This window comes from Sarcophilus harrisii, chromosome 1 (genome assembly GCF_902635505.1).
Source record: "Sarcophilus harrisii chromosome 1, mSarHar1.11, whole genome shotgun sequence".
NCBI classification, from domain to species: domain Eukaryota; kingdom Metazoa; phylum Chordata; class Mammalia; order Dasyuromorphia; family Dasyuridae; genus Sarcophilus; species Sarcophilus harrisii.
In genome coordinates this window covers 174,847,348-174,865,711 of record NC_045426.1, presented here as the reverse complement: position 1 = coordinate 174,865,711, position 18,364 = coordinate 174,847,348, and the positions used below count along the sequence as shown (strand labels likewise).

The 18,364-nt window shown below is 35.5% G+C and overlaps 1 protein-coding gene across 2 annotated transcripts in view; it reads left to right on the top strand.

Annotated features, from left to right (window-relative positions):
• The window catches only part of HAPLN1 (hyaluronan and proteoglycan link protein 1), a 98,340-nt gene that overhangs the window by 43,638 nt on the left and 36,338 nt on the right, over nucleotides 1–18,364 (top strand). Inside the window, exons 1-2 of one of the 2 annotated variants that reach the window (XM_031967228.1) lie at nucleotides 213–518; nucleotides 16,816–16,941. In XM_031967228.1, the coding sequence (XP_031823088.1) occupies nucleotides 449–518; nucleotides 16,816–16,941 (196 nt within the window). In that variant the 5' untranslated portion in view covers nucleotides 213–448. Of the gene's footprint in view, nucleotides 1–212; nucleotides 519–16,815; nucleotides 16,942–18,364 lie in introns of those variants that run through there. The other variant, XM_003759868.3, reaches the window with a different exon arrangement.

The window sequence follows — 18,364 nt, the reverse complement described above, 5'->3', positions numbered from 1 at the left end:
ATCAACACAGTTGGTAAATTACACAGCTAGGATTAGAATACAGGTCCTTTTATTTCAAAGCCATGCTTTCTCCATGACAACATTTTATCTTCACTTTTGGTACTTTGGGGACTACGTATACCCAGCCTTAATGGCTGGCAACAAGTATTGTTATTTGTAAGCCAATGAGCCGAATCCTGCATGAGATCATATTTTGAAATAGTAGATGGACCAATAGTAAACCTGATTTGGGATCTTGGAAAATATCTTAAAAGTGACAGCCAAAAGAATTTTGAGACAACATTAGGCAGAGAAAAGAAAGGGGAAGTTTCTGCTGTTGTGAACCATTATTCTAATTGGAGTTATTTTTACTTTCAATCTTAACTTGGCACAATTAAATAACTTCGCAAACTACTGGCAATAGCACTTTGTTCTGCAGTGTTCAGTCAGAATCCAGAGCTGGGGATAGATGTATATTCTTTCTATCCTTTTACAGAAACTATTCACTGGTTGGAATCTGTGTGAGTTGCCTGATTCTGGTAAGCTAACTTAGAATTGCTTGCATGGTGATTCAGATTAAATTTTGCTTTATCTGATTGAATTAGCTTAGTGTCAGTACCTTGATGACACCAGAAGCTGCTTTTGAGGATGTTTTTGCCATTTGTATGATTATAATCAATGATAATGTCATGTTTGAGCATTAGATGATAAAAAATAGAAATTTATCATAATTGTCATGATTTTTTTAGATGAACTTATCATTAAAACAACATTTTATTAACTTAAGCTTGAACGATTGAAATTATTTAATTTAATAATAGTGTGGTTAGTTTTCTGGGTTGTGTGTACAGAAAAATCACTCTTCAAAAATGTTCATGCTAAAAAAAAAGTTTTAATTGTATATTTAATATAAAATAGCACTGAGGATTTATATGATTTTTCATATGTATGCTTATAAGCTAAATCTGGAAAAAAAATCTTTAGAAAAGGAAGCTATTCACACTTCAAAAATGATGAAGGCAGCTATAAGACATTTTTGCATGTCTAAATTTCAGGGCATTAATCAAATGGCTACTCTCCCATCTTCTAGCCTCCCAGATATCATTTTTTACTGGATGAAATCAATAAATTTGGAAAGAGTAGTTTTATTTTATTTGCCTTTATCCTGTTTTGGATTGGTATTTTTCCACATTTCTGAAACAATCCAAAAACAATCTAAAAGTCCTAGGAAGGGGCTCTTCATCCTTTTTCCTGCCCTCTCTCTTGTTGTTTGAGACAAATTGTAGCTGTCTCACTGTGTTGTTGAAAATCGAGTCTGTAAATGTACCAAGCTCTTTAACATGCATGAGTTTTAAGCTTGACTTAAATTGAAAGTCACTTGGGAAGAAATCCTGTCGACCTTTATAGAGCCATTAATAGCCTGCCACTTTCCCTGTCAGTCTTCATGAAACATTTATTATTACAGATAATGACAAGCAGTCACTTCATTTTATGCATTCTGGAAAAAATATTTTAAGCCTAATTTTATTGTTATTGAGTACAGGCCTTTGTTATAGATACTGTTAAGATCCTAGTCTATGGAGTCAGATCAGAGCTAATCTCTGAAAGTAAATATCTCTCATGTGAAGTTCTATATGGGAAACACATTCATCATTCATTTTAAAAGAAAGAATATTTTGTAGAACAACCTTTAAATATCTCTTTTTGAAAAGGAAATGAATTGAGGCCAAGAACAAAGAAAAGTTGACAGTAATGAATTGTTTTAGACTAAATTATCCCAGGCATGTGGATTTATTAACTTTCCTATCACAAGTTTCCTTAGCAACAAGAAGTATATAATTTGGTTGTTCATATACTGCCAATATGCTATGTAAGCATTTAGCATATGGGCTACAAAGAAATCATAGGTTAGCCTGAGAAATAGAAGAGTTGTTCATTTGCATACATAGTCATATTTTAAGAATTGTTCAAGAAAAAATTTTGCTTTAGTGAATTTTTTCAATGCCATGGTAAAAATTAATGCTACTTTTCTATTTGATAAGAATGCATAGTGATTCGCTTTTTGTATTAGCTGGCCTCTGCATTTTAAGCTTCTGTGGTTCAAGCAGTTATTCATAATATTTGGTTAATAATAACAATAGTTTCCATACATAGAACATATTTCATTTAAAGACTACTTACATACATTTTATCATGTGACCCTCAGGATACCCCTGTAATGTAGGAAACACAGTATTATCCCTCTTTAATAGATAGAAATCTGGGGCTCTGAGTTTGTTATTTGCTCAAGGGCACACAAGCAGAAGTGATGAAGTTGGAATTAGGACCTCAACAGTCATTATTTTTGTTTTGTTTTTGTTTTGTTTTGCCATGCTAACAAAATACATTCACATAAAGAATGGCCCTGTGCTGAGCTGGACAGACAGATTTGTAATGGCTTCTCCATGATGCTGAAAGGTTTTTTTAATGCATTTTGATAAGTATTCCTTAATGACTTGATCTGTGGGAGGCAGTCGGCATTGGTGACTATTGGTCAAGGATAGTCATGTCCTTTTAATCTATCCAGTGAGAAGGATGGAATCTTTTGCTTTTAAACCCTGGACAAGATGGAAGCTGGCCAGGTTCCAGGAGCATGGTAGGAATTGGGATGGCTCTCTAGTGTGTCTGGGCCTCTCCCTGCAGGGATTAAATAAATGCTTTCTCTTTGTACCTGAAAAAAAAAAAAAAAAGTATTTAAACTCCTCAAGAGTGGGCTTTGTTTCTTTTTTGTCATTATATCCACAGGGTCTCATGTGATTCAGAGCACACTGTAGAATTAATAAGTGCTTATAGTTTGGTTGATTGATTTGTGCATTTGTATGCCTTCTTAATGACCCCAAATAAATATAAAACCTTAAAGTCAAGAACTTAAAAAAAAAAAAAAAATAAGTATTCCTTGCAGGTGATGCAGACTACAATCCATCCATTCCTGCTTACTCAATGCAAATCTTGTCCATTGACCCTCACCATAAATTTGCCATAGGGTGTTCACCCACTATCCTGGGAGGAAATGGGGGACAAAGGGAGTCTTCCTCAAATTCTCTTGACATTTCAGAGATAACAGAAGACTATTGATTGTCCCTTGTTCTCCATATATAACTGGCCTCATTTTTTCCCCCTATTATTCATTTCTCTAATGACATCCTTCTTTCTACTTTTCCTGCATGATTCATTATTAGTAACATATTGCAACTTGCCTACCACAAGCCTTCCCATTACTCTTTGGTGATCCTCAACTTCAGTTCTTTAGAAACAATGCTATTTCATTACTCCCAGCCATTCAGCATTACCATAAGAATGCTTGGTGATAAAAATATGGACTTTTGACTTATGGAAAGTTTGGGTTAATTAAAAGCAATATTGTCTTCATTATTAACACATATTTATTGAATGCAGCAATGCAGCATTTCCATCTATTTGGATGAAGGTAGATTTTCAGAATTAGCCCTCTAAAAGTGCTGTGTTTCCCCAATTATTTCTCCCTGACTCATTCATGAACAGAGCACAGTGAAGTCTGGAGTACAAAAACTATTCCTAAGCTACTGTTACCATCACTACTATAGCCATGAAATTGGAAGCCATAGAATTCTTTTATCAGCTGTCATACTCAGATGCCTGCATGATATCAATAAGGAGTTGTATATATATATATATATAATTAATTAAGGTGAACCTCTAGGAATGGAGGGTCACCAGGATGCCTGAGAAGAGGTGAATAGCTAAGGTCAGAAAAGTAGAGCAGGTTAAATTTTCAATATGTACCAGCAAAGGGACTATGACACTTTTAGCCTGGGTGGGATAGGGAGAGAAGGAAGGAAAAGAGGAAGGGAGAGAGGGAAGGAAGGGAGGGAGGAGAGAAAGAAGGAAGGGAGGAGAGAGGGAAGGGAGGGAGGAGGGAGAGAAGGAGGGAGGGAGGAAGGAAGGAAAGAAGAAGGAAGAAAGAGAAGGAGGGAGGGAATGAGGGAGGAAGAGAGGGAGGAAAGGAGGAAGAGAGGAGGGAAGGGAGGGAAAGGAAGAGAAATAAAGGAGAAAAGAATAAGGAGAAAATTTGTCTTAATGTAAGAATGACCCATTCATTCCAATTATGTCAGAAGAGAAATGTCCTACTGGCCATTATCATTTGATCCAAATCTATGGCTGTTTCAATATGACAAGAATTAGGCACCCCACTATTCTTCTAATGGCATATATACTGGCTACCATCTGCTTGTAAAGTGGATGATCAGCCCCCCCAAAAAAAAACTTGTATAAGAAATAGGTCATTTATTTTAATCCTGGATATTTATCCCTATCCACTAATCCATACTATAAAAATTGTAATAAATAGAAGTCCAACCAAGGAGAAAGATGGATTATTGACTGAAAAGTTCATCTCTTTTAAGAAGAAATTAGAAAAAAAAGTTAAAGGTTTTTATAAGTTTATAATGTTTGTATATCACAGCTTTTAATTTATGAACAATAAACAGAATAAAAGTAGTGCTTTGATTTAGAAGTTTATTGACTTTTTTTTCAGTTTTCAAAGAGTGATATGTAACAGTATTGTAAAGTTAGCTTAAAGGAGCAAGATTACCATCAGCATTATAAATTAATCCAGAGAAAAAAGACCTAAACTTGCTGGCCAATAAATAGCTTGAGCAAACTTCAAAGAATGCATTGAGGGAATAAAGGATTTATTCCAAACATTGTATCATATTCCTAAAAGACCAGTTGCTATCACTTTCTAGCAAGAAAAAAAAAAAGCTATTTAACATGTTATTAAAACAGGTGTGATTGCTCTATTTTCTTTTAAAAATACTTGTGAAATAATTTGCAAGAAAGGCTAGACCACAAATGTATAATAAGGCAGAAAAGATGGATAAGAATCCTGATAAGAAAAACAATTTTTAAGAAGAATTAACAGTGAAAAAAAAATAAGAGTGGAGGGAGATGGGGAGGAGAAACAGGACAAAAGAGGCATGCATGAGAAGAAATAAGAGAGAAAAGAGAAGAGAAAATGAAGCAGGAAGAAAAAAAAAGTTTGTGTAGAGAAGAGGAGACTAAGGATCTCTCTGCAGTATCTGATTCTTGTTGACCATGTCCTTCCTTCTGATATCTTCTGACCCCTTGGTCTTCCTGACTCTGTTCTGTAATGCTTCTCTCCATATCTATCCAAACAGTTATTCTCAGTCTCCATTGTTGGATCATCTATAGAGTGTCCCTCATAAATGATATATTCCTGAGTTCTATTTTGGACTCTTCCCTCTTCTCTCTCTATACTCTCAGCTCCCATGAATTAAATTATCATTTTTTTAAGATGACTCCAGATCTATAAACCCCATCTCTCTCCTGAACTCCAGGTCCTCATCTCTAACTGCTCACATGGCATCTCTACCTATTTTACAGTTAACTCAAGTCTAGTGAAATCAAGTCAGCAACTAATTAGTAAGCACTGTTACGTGCCAGGCATTCTGCTAAACAAAGGAATGCAAGAAAAAAAAAAATCTCCTGCTCTCAAGGAAGTCCCTGTCTAATGGAGGAGATAACATGCAAACAATTTTGTACAAACAAAATATATTCAAGATAATCAACATATCTAAAATAGAATTCATTATCTGTTTCTATACATCTTACCCCTCTTTCTAACTTCCCTATTTCTTTTAAGACTACTATTCTTTCACTCACCTATGTTTATAGTTTAAAAGTTACCTTCAATTCTCTATTTTCACCTTTTCATCTCCAATCAGTTGCCAAGTCTTATCTATTCTTCAGTAGCTTTCATATTGCCCCGTTCTTTCTATAAACAACACAATTGTCCTAGTTCAGGCCCTCCTAACTTTTCACCTAAACTAAGATCATACTCTCCTATTTGGTCTCCCTATCTCTAGTCTTTTCCTTCTTAAATCTATCCTTTCACTCCTGCCAAACTTTTCTTCATAGACCACAGGTCTAACTATAGCTACCCTTCTCAACATCCTTTAGTAGCTCCCTGTCACCTTTAGGATAAAATACAAACACCTCTGTTTAGCATTTAAATTTTTTTACAATCTAGCTCCAATCAATCTCTCTAAACTTAAGTAGACTTATCAGGACCTTTTGTACAGATATTTGCTTCTAGATTAACTGCTCTTCTTTACCATTCAGTGAGAGAAAATAGTCATAGAATACTTACAATGTTCCAAAGTAGAGGACAAGACCCTCCATTCCACAAAAGAAAGTTCACAAAATATATATCAAACAAAACACACCACAAGTGCTTCTAAGGATGTTAGTGAGTTCCTCATTACATTTAGAATAAAGAGAAAAGATTAGAGACTAGACATGTGATTCCATTAGTATAGAGATCCTGGTGAGGAAGATCTTTTACCAATGCATGTTTTAATCTTAAAGAACACCCAGTAGCACTGAGAGGTTTAGTGATTTGGATAGGGTCATACAGCCAATATGGGGCAGAAGCAAAACTGGAATGCAAATATTCCTGATTCTGAGGCTATATATCCACTCTTCCATGGCTTCCTCTCTAACATTCAGAATGAAAAACAGAAAATCTTAACCTTAAACACTTTGGAAAGTTTGGTGAGAATTATAGACTTTTTTCAGAATATTATTTTTAAATGAACAAGATAAAGTAGATTTTACTGAAAAGGAAAGAAATTATGGACTACTAGTAATGTGCCTTTCCTTATTTCACTAGTGTAGTCCTAAACAGTGGATGCAGTCTCTATGCCTGTTTTAAAACTTCTTAAATATGATTGACTTCTCCAGAACTTGTGCTTTACATCTAAGGTATAGCTTTTGCCATTTTGAATATCTTATTGGAACAATTAAGTAGTATTTGAAAGTGTTCATTATTATTATCATTAATATCCCCATCACCACCACCTTCATCAAGGAAGTTTACATCTTGAACACTATAACTAAATAATTACCTGTTCTTTATGTTTGATGGACCTTTTTTGTTCTTCATCATGCTCATGATGAATACATTAGATGATACATTAGAACAGCATTTTTTTGAAAACATTATTATGATAAACTAAATAAATATTGACAATGATTACTTGGAACCCAAAAAATTAATCCTCCCAGACACCTGAAAGTTTATTCTTTTAAACATCAAAACTTTTCTTATATTAGAAAGATTTTCCAAAGTGCTTCATGTACTTCTGTGTCTTCTTATATAAGATACAGACTCTAAATTTACATTTTTCTTAAGATCATTATGGCTTTCAATTATTGTTGAAGATCTTTTTTTATGGTTGTCCCTTTAGGTGCTCCTGAAGGATAAAGTTCTGGCTGCCCTTAGGGCTTCTAGCTTGGTAGAAACTGCCAGAACTTGTAGTCAACTGGTTAAGCTTTTGAGAACATAGATTCACATGAGGACCACAACAAGACATTAGGATATATCTTTAACACTCAAAGCCCTCAATCAACTGGCTCTCATTTCCATTTTCTTCAGTGTATCCTAGTTAGGTTGCACAGCGCCTTGAATTTTAATCCTACCTCTGATACTAACTTATTTCTACAAACATCACAACTATCCAAGTTCAGGTGTTCGGAAGGATCCCGAGAAGGGGACTTGTGGTCTATGAATAGCAGTTTGATAGAAGTGAAAGGATGAATTTAAGAAGGAAGAGACTAGAGATAGGGAGACTAATTAGGAGAATATTACCATAGTCCCAATAAAAAGTTAGGTGGACTTGAACTAGAATAAGTGGGCAAGGCATTTAATCTCTCTCAGACTCAATTTCTTCATCTGTAAAATGGAAGTAATAATAATAATAATAATAATACCTACCTCCTAGGGTTTTGAGAACCAAATAAGATAATATTTGCAAGGTTTTTCAAACCTTAAAACACCTAGTCAGCTAGGGCAGCTAAATTGCACAGTGAACAGAGTTTTGGGCCTGGAATCAGGAGTTTAAATCTGTCCTTAGACACTGACCAATTGTGTGACTCTGGGCAAATCCCTTAACCTTGTTGACCTCAGTTTCCTCATCTGCAAAATGAGCTGGAGCAGGAAATGGCAAGTCATTCTATTGTCTTTGCCAAGAAAATCCCAAATGGGATCACATAGAATCAGATATAATTGATCAACACAATAGTCTCTCATTCAGAACCTCCACTTCTGCTATTCTGTAGACTGCTTTCCCATTCTACCTGAAACATTTCAGTCCTTACTTTCATTCTTTTGGCTCCTCTTCTTTTTTCTTATCTCCAAACCAGTGCTAACAGCTTCTTCAACAGGCTCAAAATGCTCCTGCAACATCCCTTCAGTAAGATCCCAGAGCTAGGATCACTCCTGGCTCTGCAGCCTCCCAATCATACTGTTAGTATATTGGCCCTTTTGTGAGCCATTTGCTTGTTAAGTGTTCCCAAGTTGTTTTAGGGGACTCTCATCACTTGTACTTAATGCTCCTTATAGACAAAGACAGTGTTCTTTTGCCTTTATATTCATCCATCAGGTCTAATATATAGAGAGTCATCCTCAAAGCCATGAAGACCCGAGTTCCAGTTATATTCCTGACACCGTCTAGTTATGTAATTCTGCGTAAAAAAATCTCTTAGTGCCCCAGGTTACTCTCAAGATTTTAAATTTCAGACAAGGTATGAAGCTGAATTTGTAGAGGGAATTTCCTCACTTCAGAGTTCCCTATACACATGAAATGAAATCACAGGTCTAAGCCCTATTCTTTCTAATATGCAATAATTCTTTATACATATCAGGTGTCTTTTATAGTTCTTTTAGAGCTAGTCGTCTTGTCCAACCCCCTCATTTTACAGATAACTAGCAAAGAGAACTTGCTAGAAATTTCTGTAGCTCCTTAGTGGCAAAGTCAGAAGTAAAAGGTTTTAAGACTCTCAGCCTGGAGTTTTTTGCACTTTCCCTAGATAGAACCAACTTTAACATCCAATCTTATTCCCTCATTTACTTAGGAGAACACTGACTTCCTTATTGGATAATCAATAATAATAATTTCTGTGTGTTCTTTTTTTGTATGTTTGCAAAATACTTTATATGTGTTATCTCATTTGATTTTGAAAACCCCACTATTGAGGTAGATGCTTTTATTATTCCATTTTGACAAATGGAGACACTGAGGAACAAAAGATTTAATGAGTTGTTCAGGATCCTGTTAGCCAATGTGTCTAAGGTAAGATTTGAAATCAGATCTTCCTGATATCAAGTCTGACACCTTATGCCCCTTGTCCCAGGTACCTCAGAAAAGGTAGATAGTTTACTCAAGAAACTCAGGATTCAAACTCATGTCCTTTGTTTATAAATACAGTATTGTTTTTCACTATGTTAATGGTATAAATTAATATCATTTTACATTTTTGACTTGATTAGAGCTTTATTTCTCAATGAATATTTGGATAAAGAATTAATTTTTTAATACTACTCTTGTCATTTGATTTGAGTATGGAAGGAAATCTCACTTTTGATCTTGTTTTAAAGCACATCATAATATTGAATAATGCAGATTTAAGATATTTCAGTGATTTATGATTATGAATTATAATTCAGGTGTTCCCATTATCTCATATAAAAATCACTTAGCATCCTGCCCTGCCCTCCTTATCACAACTGAAGATTGTAAAAGAGATTTGAAGCCTCAGGTAAAAACATTTTCTAAGTAAAAGCAAGTCCAAGCCTCACATACAACCCTTCAGAATGAACAGCATCATTACTTTCTAAATGTTGAATTTACTTTTGAGATGGATGTTTTATAGATAGTAGACTGATAGTTGATTAAAGCCCAGTTTCTGGATGTTGTTTTTAGGGGGGTCAATTCAGGGTTTTTTATTGTTTTGGAGAGTTTTTTTGGTTTCTTGACTTAGGTGGGCAATTTGATGCTTGTCCTGCCAAGCTAGGATAGTCCATTTCACATCTGTCTTACTAAGACAGATTGTTGGCTGTATGAAGCACTTACAAAGCATTGACTGATAAATGATTTCACTCTTAGTGCAAAACATTTATTTGATTTATAAATTCATTTGGCTCTTAAAAACCTATTGAGGATTTTCTCTTTGGTATGTTCTCTCTCCAAGACGATGTTATTATCACCTATTCTGAAACAAGAATGATATTGTAAGCCAGAGAAGAACTCTGCTATGAAAATAGCAGGTGTCAGACTAACTTTGCATACATAAAAAAGCGTTTATTTTGTGGGTGATGTGTGTGAAGGCTCACATGTTAAGGTGACAAACTATCAATCTCACTAAAAAATTGTGCCAAAATTATATAAATCTCTGTGTGTATTTATGTGGGGGGGGGGGGTAGCTCTGGAGTCAGGAAGAGCTGAGTTCAAAATACATCTCACTCACTTAGCTCTGTAACCATAAGCAAGCCACTTAAACTTGTTTTTCCGAGTTTTCTCAAAAGTAAAATGATCTGGAGAAGAAAATGGGACACCATTTCAGTATCTTTGGCAAGAAAACCCCAAATGGGGGCTAGACCTGACTAAGATGGCTAGACAACATAATTGTTGCTCTTTATCTTTTGGTTCTCAGGATGATCAGTTATATAGCAAAATGGTGATGTCTTGACCTGCTAGTGAATTGGATTTAAATGAGGCTCAGCTGTGCAAAGTCACTAACCTCACTCTCTTCTCCAGAATCACTGTTACCAGAGTTCAGTGATAAGACATAGATAAACCCTACATGTGAGGGTCCAGTGATGTATATGGGAATCTTTGGCCTTTTTAAGCTAAGTTCTTTCCCAGGTCCCAGTTTGTCTGAGGCAACATCCATTCAGTAGCTCCAGCTCAGGTAAGAATTGAAGTAAAAAATTTTACTTTGCCTTCACAAAAGAATCAATTTGCAGAGGGAAGACCCTTAGAGTTCTTGGCCAGAACAGAAACACTTGATATTTACACTCACTCTGAGCTATCAAAACCCAAACAATGAGCAAGTGAGGGTCAGATTGAGACCTATTATTGGCCAAACAGTGAGAGCCAGGGTGGCTTGGATTTAAAGATATAATCAATAGCTCCATTTGAATCCTGATGGGCTTTTATCAGTTTAGTTTTCTAGAACTATATTTCAAGAAATCATAAATGAAAACTACATGAGACAAAAGAGTTATGTGTCCCAATTTTTTAAAAAAATAAAGAATAAATAAATAGGGAAGAAAAAAATAGCACCTAAGCCCCAAGATATCTTGAAAAATATAAGTGATCAAAATTATATTGCATTGGACAGAGGTCTGTCCATATGTAAGGATGTGATTCCCTATGTGGACAGAAGAAAGAGAAAGGAGAAGGAGGAGGAAGAGGAGAAAGAGAAGGAAGAAAAAGAAAAAAAGTAGCATTGTCCAGCTGGGGCTAGTCTGTTGGGTCCCCCAGGGTAGCAGCTGGTACTCACATATCAAATAAGATCAGCAACAAATGTTTGTATGTATAGAGCTAAAGACTGGATTTCTGACTACATTAATATAGAAAGTTACAAGGTGAGGAAACTCCTTCTACCAGTGCATAATTGTAGACACTCTCTCTACCAATGGATCACATTCTCTGCCATGCATAGTTGTAGACAATTTCCTAAAGTACTAAAACATTAAGTGATTTGCCCTGGATCACAAAGAATGTATCTGTCAAAGGATGAACTTGAATCTAGGGTTTTGAAGTTAATGCTTTCTCTATGTCCTCTCTTTCTCTTCTCTTTTCCTATTCTTTTTTCCCATTCTTCCCTTCCCTTCCCATTGTCTCTCTTTCTCAATAAATGCACACATATGTATTGTATATGGGTATATATCCATATAACATATACTCATATCTTAAATATAACTGAAAAATTAAAGGATTTAATTCTTACTTCTAGGGGGAAAATAAGTAATTTCTAATGTGTAATGGGTAATTCTTGATCAGTCAGTAGATAAGAAGACCACAGGATATAGAAGTAGAAGGTTTCTTCAAGGTACTTTAGCTGTAAACTTGGGAAAACAAAAAACAAAACAAAACAAAACCAAAAAAACAGAAACACATGATTAGGCCTACAGCATAGCATAATGGGAAGAGCTTGGAGTCAAGAGATTTGGATTCCTGACAAAGACCTACTACTTCCCAAGATATGGGATATTGGATCATACATCATATCTCTCTTGTTTCAATTCAACAAACTTTTTTTAGATTTCTTCATTTTTGTCTCTAATCCCAACATCTAGCATGGTGTTTGTTACATAACAACATTTAATAAAAGCTTGTTTATTGAGCTATTTGCTATATATAAGTCACTGAAGTAGGAATAAAAATTTTAAAAGAGTTCAGTCTTTATTCTCAAGGAATGTCCCACCTAACTGAAGATATTTTAGTGGAGGGGGGGAAGGGAAAGGGAGAAGGAGGTTACTGGATTAGTGGTTTCATTAACATAGAGATTTCCTGTCAAGAAATTTCATTTTAACACAGAACAGTAGCTTCTCAGCAGCATATACCTACCTATGACCAGATTCAGGATTACCAGAGCAGTTCTGCATCTACAATGCTGGATTGCCTCCTTCCCAGGGTTGTTGTAAGGATCAAATGAGATAAGGGATATAAAATCACTCTGTCACAGTATGCAAAGAGAAGCTCTAAGAAAGCATCAATCTGTCAATTCAACAGATATTTATTAAGTGCTCAATATATTTAAAGCATTGAGGAAAACAAAAAGGATCAAAGTCTTCCATCTGTGATCTTATTTTGACCCCACTAAATCCTTATGAGATAGACTAGACACTGATGCCATTTTGCAAATAAAGAAGCCAAGACAAAGAACAACATTCACAGAACTAGTCAGAGGCAGAGCCAAGAATAAAGCTCATATATTTGGATTGTTCAGAAAAACCTGGTTCTTACATTTATTACTTGTGTGATTATAGACAAATCACTTAACCTCTCTGAGCCTCAATTGCCTCTTCTATCGAATGGGGACAATAATACTTCTACTTATTTCATGGGATTGTTGTATAGATTAAAGGGGATAATGTATGTAAAGTGCTTAGAAACCATATAAATATCTTCCATTATGATTATATCCTCATTTTGTCATGGCGTCTTTCCTCTATCTGTTGGTAAATTTTCAACAGTAAGAACTTTTTCATTTATCTTATGGATTAATTCTTGATCCATGGACTTTAAAGTGACCATCACAGAGGACAACTATCAGTTATGATCTTATTCAATTATAACCTTAGTTATCAGGATATCCCAGATATAATATTCCTTCTAATCAAGTTGGTATTTATTTTTGCTCCCCAACCATTCTTCTGCCATGCCATCAGAGCTTACTCTAAGATAAGTTCTTTTTTTCTTTTTTTTTATTATAGCTTTTTTTATTTACAAGGCATATGCATGGGTAATTTTTCATCATTGATCTTTGCAAAACCTTCTGTTCCAACTTTTTTTTCCTCTTTTCCCCTACCCCCTCCCCCAGATGTCAAGTAGACGAATACATATTAAATATGCTAAAGTACATGTTAAATGCAATATATGTGTACATATTTATACAGTTATCTTGCTGCACAAGAAAAATCAGATTCTAAGCTAAGTTCTTAAGAGGGCAGTTTGTCTTTATCACACTCTCTGTTTCTTTTCTTTTCTGTTCTTCTCTCTGACCTCAGGCCTATCATTTGCTGCGCTATGAATAAAGTTCCTTTCCCCATGCAGGCTGCCTAAATAGTACTGTCTTCCTGGGAAAACAGAATATTTCAAAAGTGTACCTTCTTATTCTCTATCATTATAACATCCCATCTCTCCAACCACTACTCCCAGCTATCTGGAGGAGGAAAGCATCTTTTAAACTAAATCATCCTAAGGTGTGAATGCACAACAATAGCACATTGTGTACTTCCTTATTTGATATATTTTAATTTTAAATTACAACTTTTGTAAAATCAGTGAAATGAATCTCTAACAGTATAATTTCAGAAATTAATATTGGAGAATAAGAACAATTTTGTAGCTATTGAATCATACTATGGAGATCATATTCCACCCATTTGGATCTGCAAGTCATGCTTAATCTCATCTCTTGGCTTTTTTCATGTTTTCACCCTCTCTCAGAATATCCTTTCTCCTATTCAATCATCTAAATTCTATACTTTCCTATTTCAATTATTTCCAAATTCTTTATTTCCAATTCAAATTTCACTTCTTCCATTTCATTATCTTTGGAGTCTCTTTTGAGATATAGGCAGAGAAGAATGGAGGTTGGGGAGAGAGAGGCAGACATAGATGTAAAGTAGACATGCTTTAAAATTTAAGAAGCTTAGCCATGTAAGCCTGAGTCCAGTTAAGGACACACCGAAGAATAAAAAGAGCCAATAGACCTCTTATAAGTCAATAAATACTTGTTGATTTTATGATAGCATAAATCATGAAAATCAGTGGCATTTTTATGTTCTTGATTTCTTTGCCAAATCAATTTCTCAGTCCTTCAGCTAATTCACTTTTGAAATAGAATAATATTGGTAGTATCTATCTCAGAAAGAGATAGTATGGCTTCCCTGCTTCTGATTCATCAATCAAATTATAACTTCTCATTGCCTCCAGACTAATCTTTAATTGTGGGGCAATTCACTGTGTGTGGGGGGAGAGGGGAGGAGGCGCACGCTGGAAGCACATGAATGCCATGGACCTTTTGGAAATCTGGTGTAACTTCTGGACCCCTTCTCAAAATAATATTTACTGCTTGCATTCATAATTGAAGGAAATGTGGAATACAAGTTAAAGATAATGAAAATAAAAAATGTCATTTTGTTTCCCCATTCCTGAAATCTACCCACAAATATCTTGGAAAGGACGCTGTTTTACAAGTTACTGATAAGTTGCTAGATCTGTATCACTAGAGGGAAATTTCACATAGGGAGTTCACTAAACCTGCAAGTCCAACTCCCTTGACCTGACAAAATTGTTGTAAGGTTGAAATGAGGAAAATACTCTATAAGCTTTTAAATGTGCCATATACATGTTGGTTACCATTACTTATGATCTGTTTTGTATTCAGACTGTATCTATGTTTGATATCCCTGACTAGAGAATAATAATCATAAGAGCAAAGGCAAGACTTACCACCATATTTAACACATAATAAATTACAAAAACTTAAGCAATTTTAAATGAATTAAATTACCACAAATAATAGAACTTTCTAAAAGAAACATGCAAATTAAGCATTTGAAAATGAAACTAATTGAATCCATGAAAAATCAAAACAAGTAATATTTGGCTGAAGCCAACACACTTAGTCCGCTGAGAAAGTCTGTCTTTGGCTTCATTACCTAATTTTAATTTCTATCTAGCATAGATGTTTAACACTCTCAGGTCTTTAAATAGAAGGAAGTCTCAGAAGTAATCTTCTGCATACAGCAGCCATTTAATAAGTATTCATCAGATTGACTTGCATTATAGAAGAAAAATCCTGGAACTTAATGTAGCCCATGGAGAAACCTGAAAAATCTTGTGGGAAAGTATAATTGCCACATAACTCTTGACTCTAGAGGCATTATTTGGCCAGAACTCTAGGAAACAGCTCTTTGAACTTACTGTGTCTTAGATTTTGGGGTTCTTGGACAGAAAAAAAATGGAAATACAATTTAGTGCTGCATGAATTCTGTTTGAACAAGAAAAATTATTTTCTTATAACTGCAATACAATGTGAGAGAAAAAGTAGAAGAAAGATAATACCTCTTCCAAGGGTGTTTCAACTTTTATATTATAACAGAAGTGAACTGGATTTCACCATGCTAAAAAAAAAAAAAAAAAAATGGGGGGGTGGAGGGTGCAGAAGGCAAATCTCAACATTTTGTTAATTCTCAGAGTTTCTTGGTACAATCCTTTGCCTCCAAATGGATGGAGGAGGGGTAGAAATCCCTTTTCAATATGACTATAAGTATCATAAGAAGAGAACAACCATAAAAAGTCTGCCCCTTCTGTCCCACCTCAGGTGTTGCACTTCTTGATCTATTCCAGGTCCTCATTTGCCTAATTGCTCCTGCCAGCCTGGCAGATATTTTCCCTGCAGCCTCAGCTCTGCTCACTGCGGAGACCCTACCTGGCACACGCACCAAGTTGGTGCGTCAGCATTTTAGGTAGAAATGAATGAAAAATCAATCAGTGCAGCTGCAGTGGCAGCATGCACAACTCCAGCATAATTTGTGCATGATTTTTCAACCGTTCACCATAGACTCAGTTTTTAAGATGGTAAGTAAATTTGTGATTTAAAAAAAAGGGTTGCTTGTCCTCAGGCAGAAACCTTTTGTCCTCTTTCCTACTTAGCCCTAGCTAACTTAACATCCTGTTTAGGGAGTCAGCTTAATCAGTGTCAAGGTACATGGGAAATGTCATACAAATATTATTCACTTGCCCTGAATTTTTATTTATTTCTCCATCAGACTAGGTGCTAAATGAGCAAGTATGGATTGACAAAGTTGTTTTTGCAATTCCATATGTAACAGATCTAAAGCAATTAAATAAAACCCCAAAGACATAACAATGCAGGATTTAAAACATCTCTCTCTCATCACAGATCCATCCTGTTTGTTTAACTCCCTGCGACTCTCTGTGTGGAAAGACAGCATTCTGCATTCCCAGATGTATACTTCTGCAAAGATAGAGTTAAACACCATTTGTTCTCTGGCTTCACCCACTGGGAGGGGGGGGGGGGGGGGTTTGAAGTTGTGAAAGCTGCAGTCTTCAGCTCTCCCAGGACAGCTCCTGTAACTTTCTGAGCAGATTGGGTTAACTATTTTTATAGAGCCATTATAGGATGATAAGTTGTGCAGTGCAACCCTATAAAGGTTTCCCAATTTCACCAGCCTGTTTGTATTTGATGCCCTCACAGTGAAGAAGAATCTCGTGGCTGTCAAGATGAAGAGTCTACTTTTTCTGGTGCTGATTTCTCTCTCCTGGGCTGATCATCTTACTGACAACTACACTCTGGAGCATGACAGAATTATCCACATCCAAGGTAAGAGACACATCATTTTGAGTCACTTAGAAGGAGTTGAGATGCTGGCTTAGTGTGGTTTGATTTTCATTTCTGCTGCATTGACTCCTCTATCCTTTACCCTTCCCCCACTAGTATATATGTGACCAAATACTGACCTCCCCATACCTCAGTCCTTCCCCATTTGGTTGCTTTAGTTCTGATAAGAAAAATTGAATAATCAAAATTATGCAGCCTAATTGTATCCAAACTACAATAAGTTGGTGCTATACTGCCAGACTTCTAAGTGTAACTCATTTTCTAACTAGAGAAAAGTGCATGGAGTTTACTTCAGTGCATTTTATTGTAGAATAGATATGTTGAAAGAATTTAGCTCAGGAGAGCTTAAGAATTGCATGTAGTGCTGGCTGATTGGCTACTTCAAAAGCAAAAATGTAAACAAAAATAAAAAGCAAATAAGTTTAGGTACAGAAGAAGTAGCTTACCCCAGAATAAATGGGCCCCTTTTTAAAGCTTGGATTCACATATGCCATCCTATTGCCCCTGCATGATCCCGATGAATTCCTTTCCATCTTCAAGCTTATAACTGTGGTAGGATAGGAGGCTGCAGTACAATGCAGCTATTTTCTCAGTCCCAGCTTCAGATGAGGGTCATCCTGCCTGAGGAAAGTGGAGACTTATGCAATCGGAACAGGCAGAACCAAAAGAGCTGGGGTTTCTTGCCTTCCATCTCCAGGCTGATGAAGTAAAAAAAAAAAAAAAGGAAAACTGAGTTTGTCCTTTTAAAAGGTGTGATAGTGTTTATTCTGGGTGTGTGGTTGATTCAGTTTTTGAGGAACTGAATTGCAATCTATACTCTGAGTTTTTGAGTAGGCATAAAATGCTAAGTTTTATCTTCAAGGTCACAAGTATAGTTTTGGAAAATTGTGCTCCCTGCAAAAGAACCGATATTTTGAAGGTCAAATGGTAGAGTAAATGTAGCTGAAAGTGTCCTCTCTAACCTGGGAGCTATATGTATTATGACCATGAAAAAATAAATTAAAAATCACTCTCAATTTGACACTGACTAACAATTGTGGACATATCTCATTCAAGAACTTCTATCCTATAAGTTTCCAAGAATTTTTTTTCCTGAACCTTGAGAGAAAAATTATGTAATAGAAAATATTACTTCCCCAACTGCTGACTCAGCTTTTTCCTTTAATAAATGCAGAGAAGTTAAAGCTGTTTGTCTAACACTGAGTTGGGTGATTATAAACCAAGTGTGCCAAGAGGTTTATGATAGGAAGTTGTGTCTCTTACCTTTTGTTCAAAGGGATGAATCCATCCCAGCAGATAGGTAAACCAAAGTTTAACTGCAATAGCAATCCTGATTAGGTACTATTTCTTTCACACTGTCTGCTGTTTTGTTTAAATTCCACAAGTAATTAAAGTACTATCAAAA